Raw genomic sequence first — 20,601 nt, 5'->3', positions numbered from 1 at the left:
CAGTCCACTGTATGAATTCATACAATCACCTTTTATGCAAGTTTTATACAATTCACTGAATGAATTTATTCGTTTTATATATACACGAAGAAGTGATTGCCTGTTTTGTGACTGATTTCGATAATTAATTGTTTTATTCTAGCAAGGACACTAACAACTATAGCTAAAGTATGCAAAAGCAAAGCAACATTTCAGTGGCAATTTAAATGTAACGAAACGCCATAAACTAATGTTCCTGAACCATTATTAAAATCTAAATGAATGGTTTTCAGTACATAATGCGTTTAGCTTTTCAAATATTAACTTTGCAATACATATAAAAGTTAAAATTCTGTACAAATTTCTTGCAAGAGACACTATACAGGGAGCAAAGAAACGAAGTTTCTTGATCGCAAGTCCCAGGAAATCAATGTAAATTTAGACACCGCGAGTCAAGGCAGAACCGGAGTGAGACGACAAGTCTGGAGTCAGTCTGGGGTCTTCTGAAAGACTGGGGGACAACCGTCTGGGGGCTTCCGGAAAGACTGGGGGGGGGGGACTCCCGCCTGGGGGCTTCCGGAAAGACTGGGGGGACTCCCGTCTGGGGGCTTCCGGAGAGGCGGTGGACTCCCGTCTGGGGGCTTCCGGAAAGACTGGGGGACTCCCGTCTGGGGGCTTCCGGAAAGACTGATTGACTCCCGTCTGGGGGCTTCCGGAAAGACTGAGGGACTCCCGTCTGGGGGCTTCCGGAAAGTATGGGGGACGCCCGTCTGGGGGCTTCCGGAAAGACTGAGGGACTCCCGTCTGGGGGCTTCCGGAAAGACTGAGGGACTCCCGTCTGGGGGCTTCCGGAAAGACTGAGGGACTCCCGTCTGGGGGCTTCCGGAAAGACTGAGGGACAACCGTCTGGGAGCTTCCGGAAAGACTGAGGAACTCCCGTCTGGGGGCTTCCGGAAAGACTGGGGGGACTCCCGTCTTGGGGCTTCCGGAAAGACTGAGGAACTCCCGTCTGGGGGCTTCCGGAAAGACTGAGGGACTCCCGTCTGGGGTCTTCCGGAAAGACTGAGGGACTCCCGTCTGGGGGCTTCCGGAAAGACTGAGGGACTCCCGTCTGGGGGCTTCCGGAAAGACTGAGGGACTCCCGTCTGGGGGCTTCCGGAAAGACTGAGGGACTCCCGTCTGGGGGCTTCCGGAAAGACTGAGGGACTCCCGTCTGGGGGCTTCCGGAAAGACTGAGGGACTCCCGTCTGGGGGCTTCCGGAAAGACTGAGGGACTCCCGTCTGGGGGCTTCCGGAAAGTCTGAGGGACTCCCGTCTGGGGGCTTCCGGAAAGCCTGAGGAACTCCCGTCTGGGGGCTTCCGGAAAGCCTGAGGGACTCCCGTCTGGGGGCTTCCGGAAAGCCTGAGGGACTCCCGTCTGGGGGCTTCCGGAAAGCCTGAGGGACTCCCGTCTGGGGGCTTCCGGAAAGCCTGAGGGACTCCCGTCTGGGGGCTTCCGGAAAGCCTGAGGGACTCCCGTCTGGGGGCTTCCGGAAAGCCTGAGGGACTCCCGTCTGGGGGCTTCCGGAAAGCCTGAGGGACTCCCGTCTGGGGGCTTCCGGAAAGCCTAGTAGGAACATATTGAGTTGATTATGCCGAAGGTAATATGTATTCACCTAGTTGAGCTTGCGGGGTGTTGAGCTCTGCTCTTTCGGCCCGCCTCTCAACTGTCAATCACTCAACTGTTACTAACTGCTACTAACTATTTTTTTCACACACTGACACACCCAGGAAGCAGCCCGTAACAGCTGTCTAACGCCCAGGAACTTATTTACTGCTAGGTAACAAGGGCATCTGGGTGAAAGAAATTCTGCCCATATGCCCAGTTTTGTTTCTGCCGGCGCCGGGAATCGAACCCTGGACCACAGGACTACGTACCCAGTGTGCTGTCCACTCAGCCACCAGCGCCCTAGTGTGTGTGCTGCTATAAGAGAGCTGAGAGAACGATACTGTGTTTGTAATTACGAGTTTGCAACGGAAATTAAATGTTTGCGTCAATCAAAATGGATATAACGATTAAAACTTTTAGAATATATATATGTTTTTTCAAGACATATAGTTTCTGTAGGTGTGGCGCTGAATAAAACTATCTACATTGATTGGGCTATTTGTAGTGATTGTTCTATTAATACTTAGCCAACAAAAATAAATGTTAAAAAGATATCTATATTTGTCATATTTGTGTTTTGATTCTGATAACCAGCAAATGTTGGTTGATTAGCTGCTATAATAGAGAATATGAGAATGTTTTTTATTTAAAATTATGAACTGTCATTGCTACTATACACCGCCACAATACACGACTGGTAGATATTCCATGGTCGTTATTTTTTTAATGATCGAGGTGGCAGAGCGGTACAGAATTGTTTAAATAGTCCCCACTAAACACACATTGTGCTTGTAACATATTATATTATATATATATATATATATATATATATATATATATATATATATATATATATATATATATATATATTATATATATATATATATATATATATATATATATATATATATATTAGTGACTCGAACCAATACTCCATGGAGCAACGCAACTGGTAACTACAGGACGCCTTAATCCGCTTGACCATCACGACCGGACATAAGGAAGTGATAGCCGAAGCTATTTGAATCACTTTCCCGCCGGCACTCGGATGGTAATCTTGGGCATAGCATTTTATCAAATCACCTCATTCTTTTTGGGGCACACGTGAGGAACACAAATGTTATTATGTCTGTGAGAAGACATTACGATTACTAATTATTATTATTATTATTATTATTATTAATATTATTATTATTATACGGCGAGTTTAAGTCTGATACGACGGTCTGATCCTGTGTTTAGCTGGCGTCGTCCACCAATTTGTAAGAACTTCATGGGTTGATTTGCTTAAATTTATCAGTAGAGTGTAACAAATATTAATTTAAACCCTGTAGAATTAAAATGTTAAATCACAAACGTAACTATAAACTGAACGAAGAAAGTAGCAGAGTCCTAAACTGCATCGACGTCGAACTTCTCGGATCAACAACACTTGTACACTTTAAAGCTTTGCTTTTTGCAAAGCTCTGAAGTGCAAATCGCTTTTGCAAAGCGCGTTTACGGGATGTGTTGCCGGACACTATTTTGGATTGTGAGTTTGATGCCTCGCTTCACTGTTGTCAAGTTTGCCAGCAATGTATTGAGCTTCTTCTGTTATCTTCTCATGGGATGCCAGAAGTCTTGAACCCCACAATAACTCAAATGATGACAAATTTTCACTTATTGCTTCAAAAAGAGTTTTATTAATTTAAAAAATAAGCAATAGTGGTAGTAACCATATAGGCTTCCCCCTGAGCATAACGATGACTAGAATCTCATCAACATAGGCTAATACATAGGTAAATACTATTTAATAGTTTCATTTGGTGTACTTCTACAATGTGAAACTAACTTTTCATATATGTCAACCAATTTTTGTGCTTAGAGTTAAATTGCAGCGGCCTATTAGGCCTATCTTTACACTAAATTCATTATGTCTGAAGGTGTTTTCTATTATATAGGAAACCTCGAAAGCTCCACGCTTGATTAAAAACTCATAATTTTGTATAATACCAAAGAAATACTTTAACTTTTTACATTATGGAATATAAAATTATTTTGTTCATGAAGAAATTCAGATACAATGGTCTAAAAACTCTTCATCTTACCAAAAAAAAAGCTTGTAATATCGTAGTTTCACCAGCGACCATAACACTCAGAGTTAATAATTGTAATATATCTAAAATCCTTCCCCTCGATCATACTTTATCATTAGTCTTACGAAGGCAATTTCGCGTGCTGGATAGAACGCCACACTCGGGGTGTGGCTCCACCTAGTGTGACACTGTCAACCCCAGAGGCCACACCTCCCACACACTCTAGTGGCCCCTCGTGCCATGTTTATACAATCTGAATATCATAGCGTGTATTCTTATCTGATTAAAAAAAACATCTCCAAAACAGTACAGATACAGCAGTAGCATTGCTAAGACGACCAGAAGAAAATGTTTTACCTTGATATGGAGTGTCTTCTTTGCTTAGTGATTTACATATAAGAATTAACTGTGGAAGCTGAATATGAACCAGTAAGATAATTTTAAGGAATATAATGTTGAAGTCAGAGCCTGTTGAAGATATAGCAGTCAGAGCCTGTTGAAGATATAGCAGTCAGAGCCTGTTGAAGATATAGCAGTCAGAGCCTGTTGAAGATATAGCAGTCAGAGCCTGTTGAAGATATAGCAGTCAGAGCCTGTTGAAGATATAGCAGTCAGAGCCTGTTGAAGATATAGCAGTCAGAGCCTGTTGAAGATATAGCAGTACTCACCTAGTTGTACTCACCTAGTTGTAATCACCTAGTTGTGCTTGCGGGGGTTGAGCTCTGGCTCTTTGGTCCCGCCTCTCAACCGTCAATCAACTGGTGTACAGATTCCTGAGCCTACTGGGCTCTATCATATCTACATTTGAAGCTGTGTATGGAGTCTGTCTCCACCGCATCACTGCCTAATGCATTCCATCTGTTAACTACTCTGACACTGAAAAGGATCTTTCTAACGTCCCTGTGGCTCATTTGGTTACTCAGTTTCCATCTGTGTCCCCTTGTTCGCGTTCCACCCGTTTTAAACAGTTTTTCTTTATCTACCCTGTCAATTCTTCTGATTATTTTGTAAGTAGTGACCATGTCTCCCCTTACTCTTCTGTCTTCCAGAGTCGTGAGGTGCATTTCTCGCAGCCTTTCCTCGTGACTCATGCCTTTTAGTTCTAGGACTAACATAGTGGCATTCCTCTGAACTTTTTCCAGCTTCTTATGCTTGAGAAGGTACGGGCTCCATGCTGGTGCCGCATACTCCAGGATTGGTCTTACATATGTGGTATACAAGGTTCTGAATGATTCCTTACACAGGTTCCTGAAGGCAGTTCTGATGTTAGCCAGCCTCGTGTATACCGCAGATGTAATTCTTTTTATATGGGCATCAGGAGACAGGTTTAGTGTGATATCAACATTTAGATCTCACTCTCTGACCTTTTCATGAAGTACTTCATCTCCCATTCGGTATCCTGTATCTGGCCTCCTGTTTCCTCCGCCTAGTTTCATTACATTACATTTAATCCGGTTGAACTTTAGTAGCAGTCAGAGCATGTTGAAGATATAGCAGTCAGAGTCTGTTATACATGATGCAGATGGTCATATTCCTCCCCGCTTGATAGTCTCAACCTTCAGCACAGTGCAAGTGAAGGAGATGGCGCTGCTTCTCTCAGTAGAAGCAGAAAACGCAAATACGGAGTTAGTATTGTCCAAGTTTAGTTCCATTTGGCTGAGAAATCCTTAGTTCATGACGCAGGAAATGGAGAAAGAAAAGATGATGAATCCGTGAAGATGGCAGGGCCTGTGTATACTTAGATGAGGAATAATGACAGGATGGGAATGGAGAGTAATGAAATGAAGGAAAACTAGCAGCTTGATAAAGAGAGGGAGAAAGAAGAATTAGGAGGATATATAGTTGGAGTAGAATGTTGCAGGTATATAATATTAGGATATAGAACTGGCAAGATGATAAAGAAATGGAAGGAGAGATAATCTTAACCCATTACTAAAACTCTTTTAATTTTATCTACAAGTTACTATATCTTATATGATATATTTATTTCTTTTGTTTCTGTACTTCAAAAGTAAAACATATTTAGCTTTCTTGTCAGACTTTCGTGCTTAACTTTACTATAAATTTATGTTGTAACCAACGTAACCAAGTCGCTGCTTGAAGTACGGCATCTGTACACTTTCAAAGGTGTTTATAGCAATGATTTCAATTGTTATGCTTCACTCTTTATTGACTTTTATACTGCTGTTAAGTCTGGAAAAAGGCATGTGTGGGCAGTGAGGGAGGAGATGGAGTTGGGGCGTGTTTTTGTAGATAGTGTGGAGAGAGGGAAAGAGTATGTGTGTTTATATGCATGAAAGTGTTAGAGACGTGAGGGGAAGAGAGAGTCTGCATGAGGAGTGAGAAGATGGGGAATGTGCATGTGTGTACAGAGAAGGAGGAGATGACAGGTGTGTGTGTGTTCAGGGAGGGTGAAGACGTGGGAAGGGCGGGTATGTGCACAGGGACGGAGGAGACATGGAAAATGTATCCTAAATGTATGACACTTCAGAGTAGATAATCCCTGAAGTTATCGTCTCGGGTCGCAAAGTTTAACATTGCTACACAGCGGGTCCCACTGGAGTATAATATTACTGGGCAGCAGAATACATTGTATTTTCTGATGTATTCCTCGTTACTGTATCTCTGTACCCACTCCTGTAGAGCCACGCCTCGACCCACCAGGGTCTCATGTCTCATCATGAAACAATGAATCGAACAATGAAGGTTCAGTGAAGCTTGTATAGATGACAGCTGTGATACCTGTGGATGCACTCAGGTTAATTACACTGGTGCGGCACTGTAGTTATCATGCTGGCCAGTTACCCCCCCCCCCAGACTGTACCTTGCTGGACAGTTACCCCTTGACTGTACCTTGCTGCACACGTTCCCCTGACTGTACCTTGCTGCACACGTTCCCCCTGACTGTACCTTGCTGGACACGTTCCCCAGACTGTACCTTGCTGGACACGTTCCCCTGACTGTACCTTGCTGGACACGTTCCCTTGACTGTACCTTGCTGGACACGTTCCCCAGACTGTACCTTGCTGGACACGTTCCCCTGACTGTACCTTGCTGGACTCGTTCCCGTGACTGTACCTTGCTGGACACGTTCCCCAGACTGTACCTTGCTGGACACGTTCCATTGACTGTACCTTGCTGGACACGTTCCATTGACTGTACCTTGCTGGACACGTTCCCCTGACTGTACCTTGCTGGACACGTTCCCCAGACTGTACCTTGCTGGACACGTTCCCCTGACTGTACCTTGCTAGCCACGTTCCATTGACTGTACCTTGCTGGACACGTTCCCGTGAGTGTACCATGCTGGACACGTTCCCCAGACTGTACCTTGCTGGACACGTTCCCGTGAGTGTACCATGCTGGACACGTTCCCCCTGACTGTACCTTGCTGGACACGTTCCCGTGACTGTACCTTGCTGGACACGTTCCCCAGACTGTACCTTGCTGGACACGTTCCCGTGACTGTACCTTGCTGGACACGTTCCCCAGACTGTACCTTGCTGGACACGTTCCCCTGACTGTACCTTGCTAGCCACGTTCCCCAGACTGTACCTTGCTGGACACGTTCCCCAGACTGTACCTTGCTGGACACGTTCCCCAGACTGTACCTTGCTAGCCACGTTCCCCTGACTGTACCTTGCTGGACACGTTCCCCTGACTGTACCTTGCTGGACACGTTCCCCTGACTGTACCTTGCTGGACACGTTCCCCTGACTGTACCTTGCTAGCCAGTTCCCCTGACTGTACCTTGCTGGACACGTTCCCCAGACTGTACCTTGCTGGACACGTTCCAGTGACTGTACCTTGCTGGACACGTTCCAGTGACTGTACCTTGCTAGACACGTTCCAGTAACTGTTGTGCTCCAGTTATCACCCAAATAACTGGCTCAGTGCCCCCACCACATATCTACTCATAGGAAAATGCAGTTAAAGATATCCACTTGATGATGACACTAGTTTTAAGTGTCAACAGTTGTACTCAGTGAACCGGAGAAGAAAACAAAAATAATCTGCAGAAATTATTAATTATTAAATTATTAATGCACCTGAAAAATTATTTCTTCCAACCTAGCGGAACGTCCAGCCACAGGCATCACTGGCCTTAATTAATATAACATTGTATTCCCGTGAGATAGACATAAATAAGCACTAACTTAACCAGCATCCGTTTAAATAACTTATTGTCAATAAATCATTATCTTTAAAAGAGGAATATATCTGTTCGTCTGTCTGTCTAATGCCAGAGGCGAAATGCTTGGTGCTAGCAACCATTACATTTTGCTGTATTAATATTATTCCAAGTGGAAGTGTCAGAGGTTTGGGGGAGGGGGGTTTGAATCGGCCGAATGTCTCCAAGTAGTGGGAGACAGCCCAAGTGGTAATCCTCGGTCGGGAGTCGGTCGGCCGAGCGGACAGCACACTGGACTTGTGATCCTGTGGTCCCGGGTTCGATCCCGGACGCCGGCGAGAAACAATGGGCAGAGTTTCTTTCACCCTATGCCCCTGTTACCTAGCAGTAAAATAGGTACCTGGTTGTTAGTCAGCTGTCACGGGCTGCTTCCTGGGGGTGGAGGCCAGGTCGAGGACCGGGCCGCGGGGACACTAAAGCCCCGAAATCATCTCAAGATAACCTCAAGATCCTTCAGGAACTCTGAGGATGTTAAATGTTCTGCTACAAGTCCGTAGACTTATCATTATCTTAATAGTGGCTCTCACGAGCACTGTGTCTACACCGATGGCTTAGTCCAAATCCACTCGGCGTTCAATCCCGACCGTCCAAGTGGTTGGGCACCATTCCTTCACCCCCGTCCCATCCCAAATTCTTATCCTGGCCCCTTCCAAGTGCTATATAGTCGTAATGGCTTGGCACTTTCTCATAGTTCCCTTCCCTACCCTCTATGTTAATTCATCATCATCCTCTTGCACAAATGCAGATGTACCTCATGTATTAATAAAAAAAATAGATTCTGACTTTGAAGATGTGTTCCGATGACAAATATGCATTCAGTGTGCAACATTTTGATTACAATAAACGGGGAGTGGAGTATCTGAGAGATAAGGAGGAGAGATAATGAGGGAAGGACATAACTGAGCAGGAAGAGAGGAGACGGAAAAGAGCATGTATGCAGGGAGGAAGGAGGTGGGGGAAAGGCATGTGTATTCGTGGAGGGAGGAAATGAAAGAAGGGTGTGTGTTCAGAGGAAAGGAAGAGTGGATAAGAGAGAACAGTTGCCAGGGGCCTCATGTCACAACGGGCAGGAAGCGACCCATTTATATGTTAGGCCCGGGTCAACGTGTACTATATCTGTGATGCCCTCGCCACGTTTGGGGAAACTGAGCCATTTATAATGGCTCAGTGGCCATTAGCCAAGTACTCTTTTGGTTTCCCATGACCTCTGTCATCCAGGCCTAGCCTGGAGTTGACATCTTGACAAATCTTGTACAAGGACCATAGCATCCAGGCGTTCCCGTGGGGATTGATCACTGGTTACCCGAAGTCCTTCGGCCATGTCCAGCAGTTAGGCCCAGGTGCCATGTTTGGCCATTGGGATGCCCAGGTGCGTGGTGAGGGGGCCATTGGGGCGGAGATCAAAACAAGGATTGTGCGAGACACTTTGAAAAACTTTAGTGTGCGTTTGGGGAAGTTTCTGGGTGGAAAACGTTCCTGGTAATTCTCTGACACTAACCGGTTCCACCTGCCGGTTGGAGAGATCATTATGGTAGATGCTTCCTGAGATCTTACCTCTGGTAATTTAACACCGTTGCCTGTTTCTGTGTTGTATGGTATTTTAGAGTAGGGTATAATTGATGTTTATCACTAAATTCTTAGTTAATTTTTTTTTCCTATTTCAGTGCTTTCCTTTTTGTCAGTAAAGTAAGCATTTATCACCTGAAGTTCTCTTGGTCTTTAACGAGTACCAGACATTATTTAAGCCATACAATAACTACGATAACTAAAGTAAAACTAAACCAAATTGCAGAGTTTAATAACTCATAATTGCCACACTGGTAATTATCAAGAGTAAGTATTCTAAATCTCTTGGTTTCATTCATGTCCTTGAAAGCTTCCTCGCGAGTCAGGCATGAATATGTCAGCCATTGTCAGAGAGTTAATTGTGAGGATGGTGGCAGCTCTTTCATATAATTATCCTTGTTATGATTGTCTGACAGTAACTTCTCGCTCGGTGTTCCAATTTCTTGCTCCCATTGTTACTGGCTGTGGTTAAATATGATCATTAGCAAAATATAATAGTAAATGGCTAAGACTAATTAGCACCGTTGCAAATGGTGACCATTTAACGTTACAGCACGATTTAGCTAGTTCTATATAACGTTATAAAGGCCTACGCAAGGACTTATCTTATATCGCTATAAGTAATTGATTTTTCTTATAAAGTCAATTAAGGAAACAGATGAAAACTAAAGGATTGGTTTTATGTTTTCTTTATTCTTTATTCTGCCAGAACGAGGTCGAAGTCGACAACAAACTGTCTTAGAGGCTCCAGCTCCGGATTTTTCCTCGAGGTTGACTCCTGAAGCCTTCCCAAAAGAGGGGTATGGCAGCGGAGGTTAAAAATCAGGGTTTTCTTTCTCCAAGATGAGCTACCTCTCCAGGTTATCGAGTCCCATCTACCCGGAGCAGCTGGTTTTAAGGCACCAGAGGCACGCCCTCGCCCCTTCTCCTGACAGTAAAAGCAGTTCCGCCGGACTTAAACACTAAGCCACCCGTGCAGGACAGGAGCTGGACTTGGTTGTCAGAGGCTATTTGAGACACACCGTACAGGAACGTTTTATAGGTAATGGGAGCTCGTCCCTCATTACCACCCCTGGATATGGCAACTCCTTGAAATCTGCGAAGGTGCTGGAAGCATGTGTATTGGCATTTGCCTTTCCATTGGATAATTTCAGCATCGTGGAGAGGGAGGACCTGCTGCATGGGTAACAGCTTCTCCTCCATATCTACCTATCCAGGCTTTGCGACCTGGAGAGGACACTCCAGCTTCGCCTCACAGCGTCGAACCAACACGGGAAGTGACAGTCTACCGGTTTTAAGTCTTCTGCTCGATTAGCGAAGAGTGTGACGCCAGGGGTTGCTTCCGACGGTGGGAGGGGTCATCGCGCCCCACTGGGCATCTACCGCCCGTCTCAAGCTGGGCAAAATCCAGTCAATAAGGAGTTGTCTCGCCACGGTCCGTTAACCTTACTGGATGCGTGGGGTTTAGGGTGAAAACTGACAAGCGGCCCGACAACTTTGCACCAAGCAATACCAAACCTAAAAAGAAAATATCAACTGCCCTAACGCTGGGCACATGGAACGTCAGGACACTGACACCAGGTTTCTCTGACGACCTGCAAAAAATCAATGAAACAGCAATCATCGATAGGGAGCTGTGCAAACTGCACATGGATATTGTTGCTCTCCAAGAGACCAGGCTGCCAGGATCAGAATCTGTGAGAGAGAGTGGGACTTCTCTTTCTTCTGGGAAGGAAAACCTCCACATAAGACCAGAGAACATGGTGTGGAATTTGCCGTCAGGAATGCACTATTGGGACACATTATGCCACCGATGGGGGGAAACCGAACGAATTCTGTCTCCTCAACTGAGCTCCCAAACAGGACCAGTCAATGTAATGAGTGCATTCGCACCAACCCTGACTTCTTTGCAGAGGCAAAGGAAAAATTTTACAATGACCTCAACAGAGTCAAAGCGAGAATCCCTGTAAAGGAGCCACTGTTCATCCTCGGCGTCTTCAACGCCAGAGTGGGTGCCGAGCACAACTTTTGGCCCACTTGTCTGGGTCAATTCGGCATAGGGAGGATGAATGAGAACGGACAATGTCTCATAGAACTCTGCTTCCTTCATGGTCTCTGTGTCACCAACACGTTCTTCGGCACAAAGCCTCAGCACCGAGTCTCTTGAAGACACCCCAGATCCAAGCACTGGCACCAGCTTGAACTGATTCTTTCCAGGCGTGCAAGTCTACCTTGAGTCAAGATTACGCTTAGTTACGAGAGTGCTGTCTGTGACACTGACCACTCCTTGTAATGTAGCAGGGTCAAGATGCAAACAAAGAAGATTCACCACTCGAAAAAGGAAGGCAGACCTCGCATCGACACCACCCCAAGATCAGCAATCAGGACAAGGTGGAAGATTTTGCGTGTGCTCGAGGAGGATCTCCCTGGCCCGGCCGGGTCACCGCCTGTAAAATATGGGAGCACTTCAGAGACGCTGTGTTCAACGCTGCCATTTCCACTTTTGGCAAGAAGACCAGCAGGTTGGCAGACTGGTTCGAGGCTCACTCGGAAGACATGACATCTGTCATCAAAGAGAAGAGAAACGCCTTGGTAGCCTACAAAGTCTGCCCAAGTAAGCGCAATTTACAGATCCTTCGGGCCGTCCGCTGCAAAGTGCAGCAGAGCGCCAGGCGATGTGCCAACAACTATTGACTCCAGTTCTGCTCCCAGATACAGACTGCAGCTGATACAGGCAATGTAGAGGAGATGTATGACGTCATCAAGCAGGCCCTCGGCCCAATCCAGAAGAAGACCGCTCTCCTGAAATTTGCCACAAGCGAGGTGATTCAGGACCAAACACTGCAGCTGAAACGCTTTGTTGAGCACTACTCTGAGCTATTCGCCAAGGAGAATGTGGTCACCGAAGCCTATATATGGCTAACACTATATAATTCAATCCATGGAATAAATTTCTATTCAAATAACAAAGTGAGATCAGAAAGACATGAAATTACCTGTGTGAAAGGAATCAGTGTCTATGAGCAGAGGATTATCTACAATTTTTGTAAAGGAATTGGCTGAGTATAAGAGTTCTCTCTCGCCCTAACTATATGGATACTCAACAACATTAAAACTGCCAATTGGACATGACTGTTTTGAAAGAAACAAGGCAAGCTTTCCTCTCTCAAGGCCAGCAGGATTAAACCTCGTCGGCCAATATACAAGTGGATTAATTGATTTTTCGTTTTTTATTTCTTCATTTATTATGCTCCCTCATACCCATTCTGTGGGCGATAGTGGACCACATACCCATCCCGTGGGTGGTAGTGGACCACATACCCATCCCGTGGGTGGTAGTGGACCACATACCCATCCCGTGGGTGGTAATGGATCACATACTCAACCTGTGGGTGGTAGAGGACCACTTACCTAACTCGTGGGTGGAAGTGGACCACAAACACAACCCGTGGGCGATAGTTGAGAAAGATATATATTGGATACAGGAACTGGTTTCATCTGATTTCATTAAAGTTTCATGAATGTTTCATGAATTTTGAATTCATTTGAACTTTAATGTCATTATTTTGAATTCATTTGAACTTGAATTTCATTATTTTGAATTCATTTGAACTTGAATTTAATTATTTTGAATTAATTTGAACTTGAATTTCATTATTTTGAATTCATTTGAACTTGATTTTCATTATTTTGAATTTGAATTTCATTCATTTGAATTTGAATTTCATTCATTTGAATCTGCATTTCATTCATTTGAATTTGAATTTCATTCATTTGAATTTGAATTTCATTCATTTGAATTTGATTTTCATTCATTTGAATTTGAATTTCATTCATTTGAATTTGAATTTTATTCATTTGAATTTCATTCATTTCAATGAATTCATTTGAACCATGAAATGAGTGAATTTAAATTCAGTGTCCCTGTGTACCACTGGAGTCTTCGATATGTTTGGGACCTAAGCAATACTCTGCACGTTTGTGATAACATTTTCTGCTTAAATTGGTTCAAAATTTGAGAGATAAAAGATCTGATAAGCCGGTAAGGTGTCTGTGAAGCCTTCAACAAAAACAAATGATATTTGTAATATGAAATTTATAAGAACTTTTCAAAATTGAAAAAATATAATAATAAGATATTCAGCAGTACAAAATAGTCATTTCGACTGGGAGCTGAAACTTGTATGTTGTATTTGGGATAACACTGAAAAAGCTCAAAAACTCTATCAGTAAACACAAGAAGGAGAACGGGATTGCTTTCCGAAATGAGGTTAGTGTCATGTTCGTCTTGTCCATATATCAACAACTTGTGGTCATGTGTATATATATATATATATATATATATATATATATATATATATATATATATATATATATATATATATATATATATATATATATATATATGTCGTACCTAGTAGCCAGAACGTACTTTTCAGCCTACTATGCAAGGCCCAATTTGCCTAATAAGCCAAGTTTTCGTGAATTAATTGTTTTTCGACTACCTAACCTACCTAACCTAACCTAACTTTTTCGGCTACCTAACCTAACCTAACCTATAAAGATAGGTTAGGTTAGGTAGGGTTGGTTAGGTTCGGTCATATATCTACGTTAATTTTAACTCCAATAAAAAGAAATTGACCTCATACATAATGAAATGGGTAGCTTTATCATTTCACAAGAAAAAAATTTGAGAAAATATATTAATTCAGGAAAACTTGGCTTATTAGGCAAATCGGGCCTTGCATAGTAGGCTGAGAAGTGCGTTCTGGCTATTAGGTACGACATATATATTATATATATATATATATATATATATATATATATATATATATATATATATATATATATATATATATATATATATATATATATATAAAGTACAACCTAACGCTTGAAATGAACAAGTTACCTTTTGTAAAAGCTAATGATCTCTAAGACTTTATTTGTTATAAAGTATTGTTACTTAAGAATTACAATAAATATACTTTTCGTTGTTTAAGTTCACAGAAATCCCATACAAAACTAGACATTGCAGACGGTTCGGTACCAGAACATCTCGGATTCAATTCCCGAGAAGAACAAACACGCTTGGGCATGTTTCCCTCCCCTATTGTCACTACATAATAGTAGAAAGGAATATGGGGATAAAAATTTGGGATAAGACCGAGGAAAGAAATGGTATTCAACCACTTCAGAATAATCGGGGTTCAAACTCCGGGCCGCAAGAAGCAAGTCAGTCGCCAGACCGACCTGTCCAAGACCAGGAACTTTATTCCAATATTTATAGCCGATTTTAGATTCAAAAGTATCAGCTTAACACTACTACTGTACCTCTGACTCTACAACACCACTCTACACCAACCTCTGACTCCACAACACCACTCTACACCAACCTCTGAATATTACACAGAAGCAAAACATGAAAACACATGAGCTCATCTGTCCTCTCACTTAATACGTCGCAATTTGTACGTAATCCTCCTCCAATCTGTTAACAAGAACGAAAATATTAGTCAAACTTAAAACACCTAATATTGAGACTGATATGTTAGGTGGGTTGCTTGGGTTCATACGCTTCTCGTTAGGCCAAACAGTTGCATATTTTACTGAGTAGCAAATGAAGAGAACGAGCTGGGTGTATGACCTACATACTAGACGGACTAAGATAATCAGTCTCTTGACTGGCAGAAGGAAGCCAAAGAGCAGCAAAAGAGGACTGGCAGACAGCTGAAGAGGCCCGTGATTGGATCTGTTAGGACTGGAAAGAGACTAAAGGGATCCAATATATAAATAGGATGGTTAGGGGGGGGGGGGGATTATGCCAATGCAATAAGGAAAGTTGAATGTGCTCTGTGATTGAAAGAGGGTTGTCATTCTGAAAACAATTGAGGAAGTCTTTGGTGCAAGATTGACTCAATCTTGCACCAAATCAGATAATGATAACGATCAGATCAGATCAGATAATGGTCAGATTAATAATTTACATTAATTTGGATTCAAAGCTGTATTCATAAGTAGTTGTACTTCTACATTTTGCCTTAAGAGAAAGTCATGCAAATAGTACAAGACATAGTCACAATAGCTGTATAATTTTGATGTAGATTTTGATTTATAAATAATTTATAATGCAACAGAGAGAGATTAACTTCAAGCCAGATTCAGCTTGAACGCATTTACAGTGATGAGATAAATATATATTATAACAGCGCTGGAAATGTACGCTTCTCTCAACCAGTTGCATTCGGTAAAAGCGCACACATTGTACGTTGTTCACATCGTGAGAATAGGCTGCATATCGAATTCGCAGTACAACCAACCCGTCCTCTTAAAAATAACGTCGCTTTTGGCTCGTATGCGCGCTATGGCCACAAGTGGACGTAATTTGAAATGAAATCGACTCACAAAAGTGACGTACTGTTCCTTTTTCTACTTGAGTCGTCCGGCTTACTCGGAAAGGTTAGGTGAGGAAACTTTCAATTAACGTTTTTTATAAAGTTTTGAAACTTTATGAGATTTTCCTGCTCACCTAACCTACCAGAGAACCCTTAACTTACTGTTGTTTAAAATTAAATAAATTTTGGATTTTTTTTGTGGGGGGCAAACGGCCAAAAGCGACGTTAATTTTAAGAGGACAGGTTGGTACAACAAACTGTAAAAGAAGCTGTACAACAAGTTCTTGGCTATTCACAGACGTGATGGTTGAGAAAGGGGTGGGGCCAAAGAGCCGAAGCTCAACTCCCCCACAAGCACAACTAGGCGAGTGGAGCTGTTCACTGCATATATTAAACGGATTACAATTCGCTAGGATTAATAATTTCGCAGGATCTATAATTTTGCAATATCTGTAATTTATCATGATAAATTTTTCATGATTTATATGTTCATGTTGTATAATTTGTCATGACTTGATTTTTTTTTATCTCACAAAGGAGTAGTGGAAATAATATGTTATGAAGTTAAATGCCCGCATAAATATTTGCATAAATAAAGATAATTAAAATTGAATCACTTATGAGTGTCGTAACACTTAAGATATAGTAAGATTTCCAGGAGACCACTTACGAGTGTTATTACACTTACATTATTACAAGGGCTGTAAGCTATACAATATAATTCCAGAAGTCAATAGTGGTGAAAAAAGTAATAAGATTGATTCGATTAAACTTTGACAAGTTTGTGATAATTTAGAGAGAGAGAGAGAGACAATATCCTACATCCACCAACAGATTGTTCATGGACGCCAAATGCTCCTGGATTAGGATTCAATTTATCCCAGCGAAGCGTGCGTACTCCTTCAGTTTTCACGTACAGCCGGATGCCTGCTCCTGGCAAAATCAAATGTGTACATAACGGATACAAAGTAAAGACTTTACAACAATAATTACATTCATTATACAGTACATTGGTACAAGCAAGAATGCTGATTGGAATATGAATTTTATTAAAAAGCAATATGAAGCTGAAATTCGTAATTATTGAGGTGAAAGGCAACATTGCCTTCGTTTAGTTGTCCTAAAGAGTAGGAAGTCATATTTATCGTCACCAGCAGGAACAACACGAGTGTGGGGAGGGAACTACACTTAAATTACCCATCGGAGGAATGTTCTTACCCTCCTCACACCCCCGCCTTTTACAAGGTTACAACCGGAGTGGACTGGCTGAGCGGCAGCCTTGCAGGGAGGGGACCATGCAGCACCACCGCTCTCGAAGCTGAGCGCCTTCGTCAGTAGACACCCATCACCTTGTTGCTGTTGCATTCCTGTTAAGCCAAGCAATCAACCTAATCTGCCACTCCTATACAGAAATGTATATATATATATATATATATATATGTATATATATATATATATATATATATATATATATATATATAATGTCGTACCTAATAGCCAGAACGCACTTCTCAGCCTACTATGCAAGGCCCGATTTGCCTAGTAAGCCAAGTTTTCATGAATTAATTGTTTTTCGTCTACCTAACCTACCTAACCTAACCTAACTTTTTCGGCTACCTAACCTAACCTTACCAATAAAGATAGGTTAGGTAGGGTTGGTTAGGTTCGGTCATATATCTACGTTAATTTTAACTCCAATAAAAAAAATTGACCTCATACATAATGAAATGGGCAGCTTTATCATTTCATAAGAAAAAAATTAGAGAAAATATATTAATTCAGGAAAACTTGGCTTATTAGGCAAATCGGGCCTTGCATAGTAGGCTGAAAAGTGCGTTCTGGCTACTAGGTACGACATATATATATATAATGTCGTACCTAATAGCCAGAACGCACTTCTCAGCCTACTATGCAAGGCCCGATTTGCCTAATAAGCCAAGTTTTCCTGAAATTATATATTTCCTCTAATTTTTTTCTAATGAAATGATAAAGCTACCCATTTCATTATGTTTGAGGTCAATTTTTTTTTTATTGGAGTTAAAATTAACGTAGATATATGACCGAACCTAACCAACCCTACCTAACCTAAAAAATTCTAACACGAATTTTCTCAATCACATATCCAGGTTTATATTATATGCCAAAAATTATTGGGGAATATAAACCTGGATATGCGTATGGAAATGTCAAGACACACAAGCCTGGAAACCCACTTCGGCCAATCATTAGCCAGATACCCACACCCACGTACAGACTTGCGAAGCGACTCAACGGCCTGCTGACTCCTTATGTCCCTTGCGCCTTCAGCCTGAAGTCTCCAAAGGAATTTGTTGACTTACTGCTGGGCACACGGGCCACAGGGATAAGAGCCTCGTTGGACGTAGAATCACTGTTCACCAACGTACCTGTGGACGAGACAATCGGGATGATAGCCGATAGAGTGTATCGTGATCCAGCCTGTACTCCTCTTGACATACCAGAAAATATCCTAAGGAAACTACTCCAAGCTTGTACTAAAGAGGCACCCTTCTTGAGCCCGGATGGACACATGTATAAGCAAGTAGATGGGGTCGCCATGGGTTCTCCCCTAGGTGTCCTGTTTGCAAACTTCTACATGGGTACCATCGAGCAAAAAGTCTTAGTCGACATGAACTTGAAACCGGCCATATACTGCAGGTATGTTGACGACATTTTTACACAGGTACCTGATGTCAGACATCTGCAGGAGCTGAAGGAGGCATTTGAGCAGAGTTCCATGCTGCGTTTCACTTACGAGATGGAAAAGGATGGGAAGCTGCCCTTTCTAGATGTAACAGTCATGGAAAAGAGCGGAGGTTTCCACACTGCAGTCTACACTAAGGAAACGAACATAGGAATGTGCCTAAATGCCAACAGCGACTGCCCAGACAGGTACAAGAGGAGTGTTGTTAACGCATATGTCGACCGTGCTCTCAGCCACAGCTCAGAATGGAAGCAAGTCGACGAAGAACTCTGTAGGGTAAGGCAGGTCCTAGTCAACAACGGCTTCTCCAATGGTTTCGTCGAAGACATCATAAGAAGGAAAGTGAAACGCCATGCAACCTCTGAAGAGACAACTAACACAACACCTATACCCCCTATTAGACTATTTTACAGGAACTTCTTTTCCACAGCTCATAAAACGGAGGAAAGGGTCCTGAAAGATATTGTTAATAGAAACGTTATCCCTACAGACAAAAATCAGAGGATACAACTGACGATTTACTATAAAACCAGAAAAACGGCCAGCCTACTCATGAGAAACTCCAGACACAAAGCAAAACGCTTTAAAAGAGACCAACGTCGTCTATGCCTTCAAATGCCCTCTTGGGGACTGTAAGCTCCAAAAAACCCAGTATATAGGCAAGACAACATCTCTTTCTAGGCGTTTAACGATGCATAAGCAACAGGGCTCCATTAAGGAACATATAATCTCTTCCCACAACCAAACCATCGCCAGAGAAATCCTAGTAAACAACACAGAAATCATCGATAGATACAGCGATAGCAGACGGCTTGACGTTTGCGAGGCACTACACATTAAGAAGTCAACACCAGCAATCAACAGCCAATTAATGCACAACTATATTCTACCCACCTCAAGACTTCGCTCCAATATAGAAGCATCAAGAAATATGGACCAATAGGCTTTCTACAATCACTTCCATTCAATACCCATTGTTTCGTGTTCTGTCTTGTGTTGATGAATTTAATACCCTATTAATACCACCTCACCCCATCCACCTCACTCAAATGTTGATATAAACAAATCGGAGATGTGTAAGTTCTATTTAGTTGTGTATGTGTAAACTAAAGTCTTTGAAAATGTAATATGTTTTACGAAACGCGCTCAAGTGCCGCGTCAGACTAGAAATAAAAATGAATTTTGGAGATTTGATTTTTGAATTACCACCAGCAGTGAAAAGAAATGTACGAAAGATTAAGAAAATTCGTGTTAGAATTATTAATCTTACTTTTTCGGTCATATTTAATAATATATGTCTACAGGAAAGACTGCTACCAAAATATACTAATAATTATATAATTATATATATATATATATATATATATATATATATATATATATATATATATATATATATATATATATATATATATATATATATATATATATATATATATATATATAAGATAGCAGTCTTTCTTGTAAACATATGTTGTTGAAAATGACCGAAAGTGTAAGATTAATGATTCTAAGACAAATCTTCTCAATATTTATTACGTTTTTCTTTACTGTCGGTGGTTATTAAAAAATTATCTCTCTAAAGTTCATTTTTTCCTTTTTATTCATGAATCTGAAGCCTAAAAGCGTTTTGCATTGACTTCTCACATTTTCAAAGACAGGTTTACACTTATCATTTCATGCTTATATTCGTTTTGGGTGAGGTGTTATGACAAATGTTTTTGGATGAGATGACACGAATCAATAGGTATATATATTGCATATGAGAACATAAGAATAAAAGTAACTATAGAAGGTCTAGTTGCTCATATTTTCTCATGCTGCTTCTATGTTGGTTCGGGCACGTAAAGTGGGTTGAATATAGTTATGCGTTAATTGGCTGTTGATTGCTGGTTTTGACTTTTTGATGTGTAGGGCCTCGCTGATGTCTTGTCTCCTGTTGTCGTTGTACCTATCGATGATTTCTTTGTTGTTTGTTAAGATTTCTCTGGTGATGGTCTGGTTGTGAGAGGAGATTATATGTT

General features: G+C 42.0%; 1 protein-coding gene across 1 annotated transcript; it reads right to left on the bottom strand.

The window, feature by feature from the left end:
- Positions 1-417: 417 nt before the first annotated feature.
- Positions 418-10,617, bottom strand: LOC138357033 (uncharacterized). Its single transcript, XM_069313570.1, has 4 exons — positions 10,528-10,617; positions 4,060-4,195; positions 3,172-3,292; positions 418-1,585 (listed from the first exon to the last, which is right to left on the bottom strand). The coding sequence occupies exons 1-4, from the start codon at positions 10,615-10,617 to the stop codon at positions 418-420; spliced, it is 1,515 nt and encodes a 504-aa protein (XP_069169671.1).
- Positions 10,618-20,601: the final 9,984 nt, after the last annotated feature.

The sequence above is a fragment of the Procambarus clarkii genome, chromosome 75 (assembly GCF_040958095.1).
Source record: "Procambarus clarkii isolate CNS0578487 chromosome 75, FALCON_Pclarkii_2.0, whole genome shotgun sequence".
NCBI lineage: Eukaryota > Metazoa > Arthropoda > Malacostraca > Decapoda > Cambaridae > Procambarus > Procambarus clarkii.
This window is presented reverse-complemented; position numbering and strand designations above follow the sequence as displayed.

Excerpts from the sequence above, each read along its gene's own strand:
- LOC138357033 (XM_069313570.1), bottom strand. The coding sequence starts at position 10,617 with ATGCTGAAATTATCCAATGGAAAGGCAAATGCCAATACACATGCTTCC. Across the intron at positions 4,196-10,527 it reads AGTTGCCATATCCAGGGGTG|GCTCTGACTGCTATATCTTC; the intron begins GTAATGAGGGAC and ends TATCTTCAACAG. Across the intron at positions 1,586-3,171 it reads CTTGACAACAGTGAAGCGAG|GCTTTCCGGAAGCCCCCAGA; the intron begins GCATCAAACTCA and ends TGTTCCTACTAG.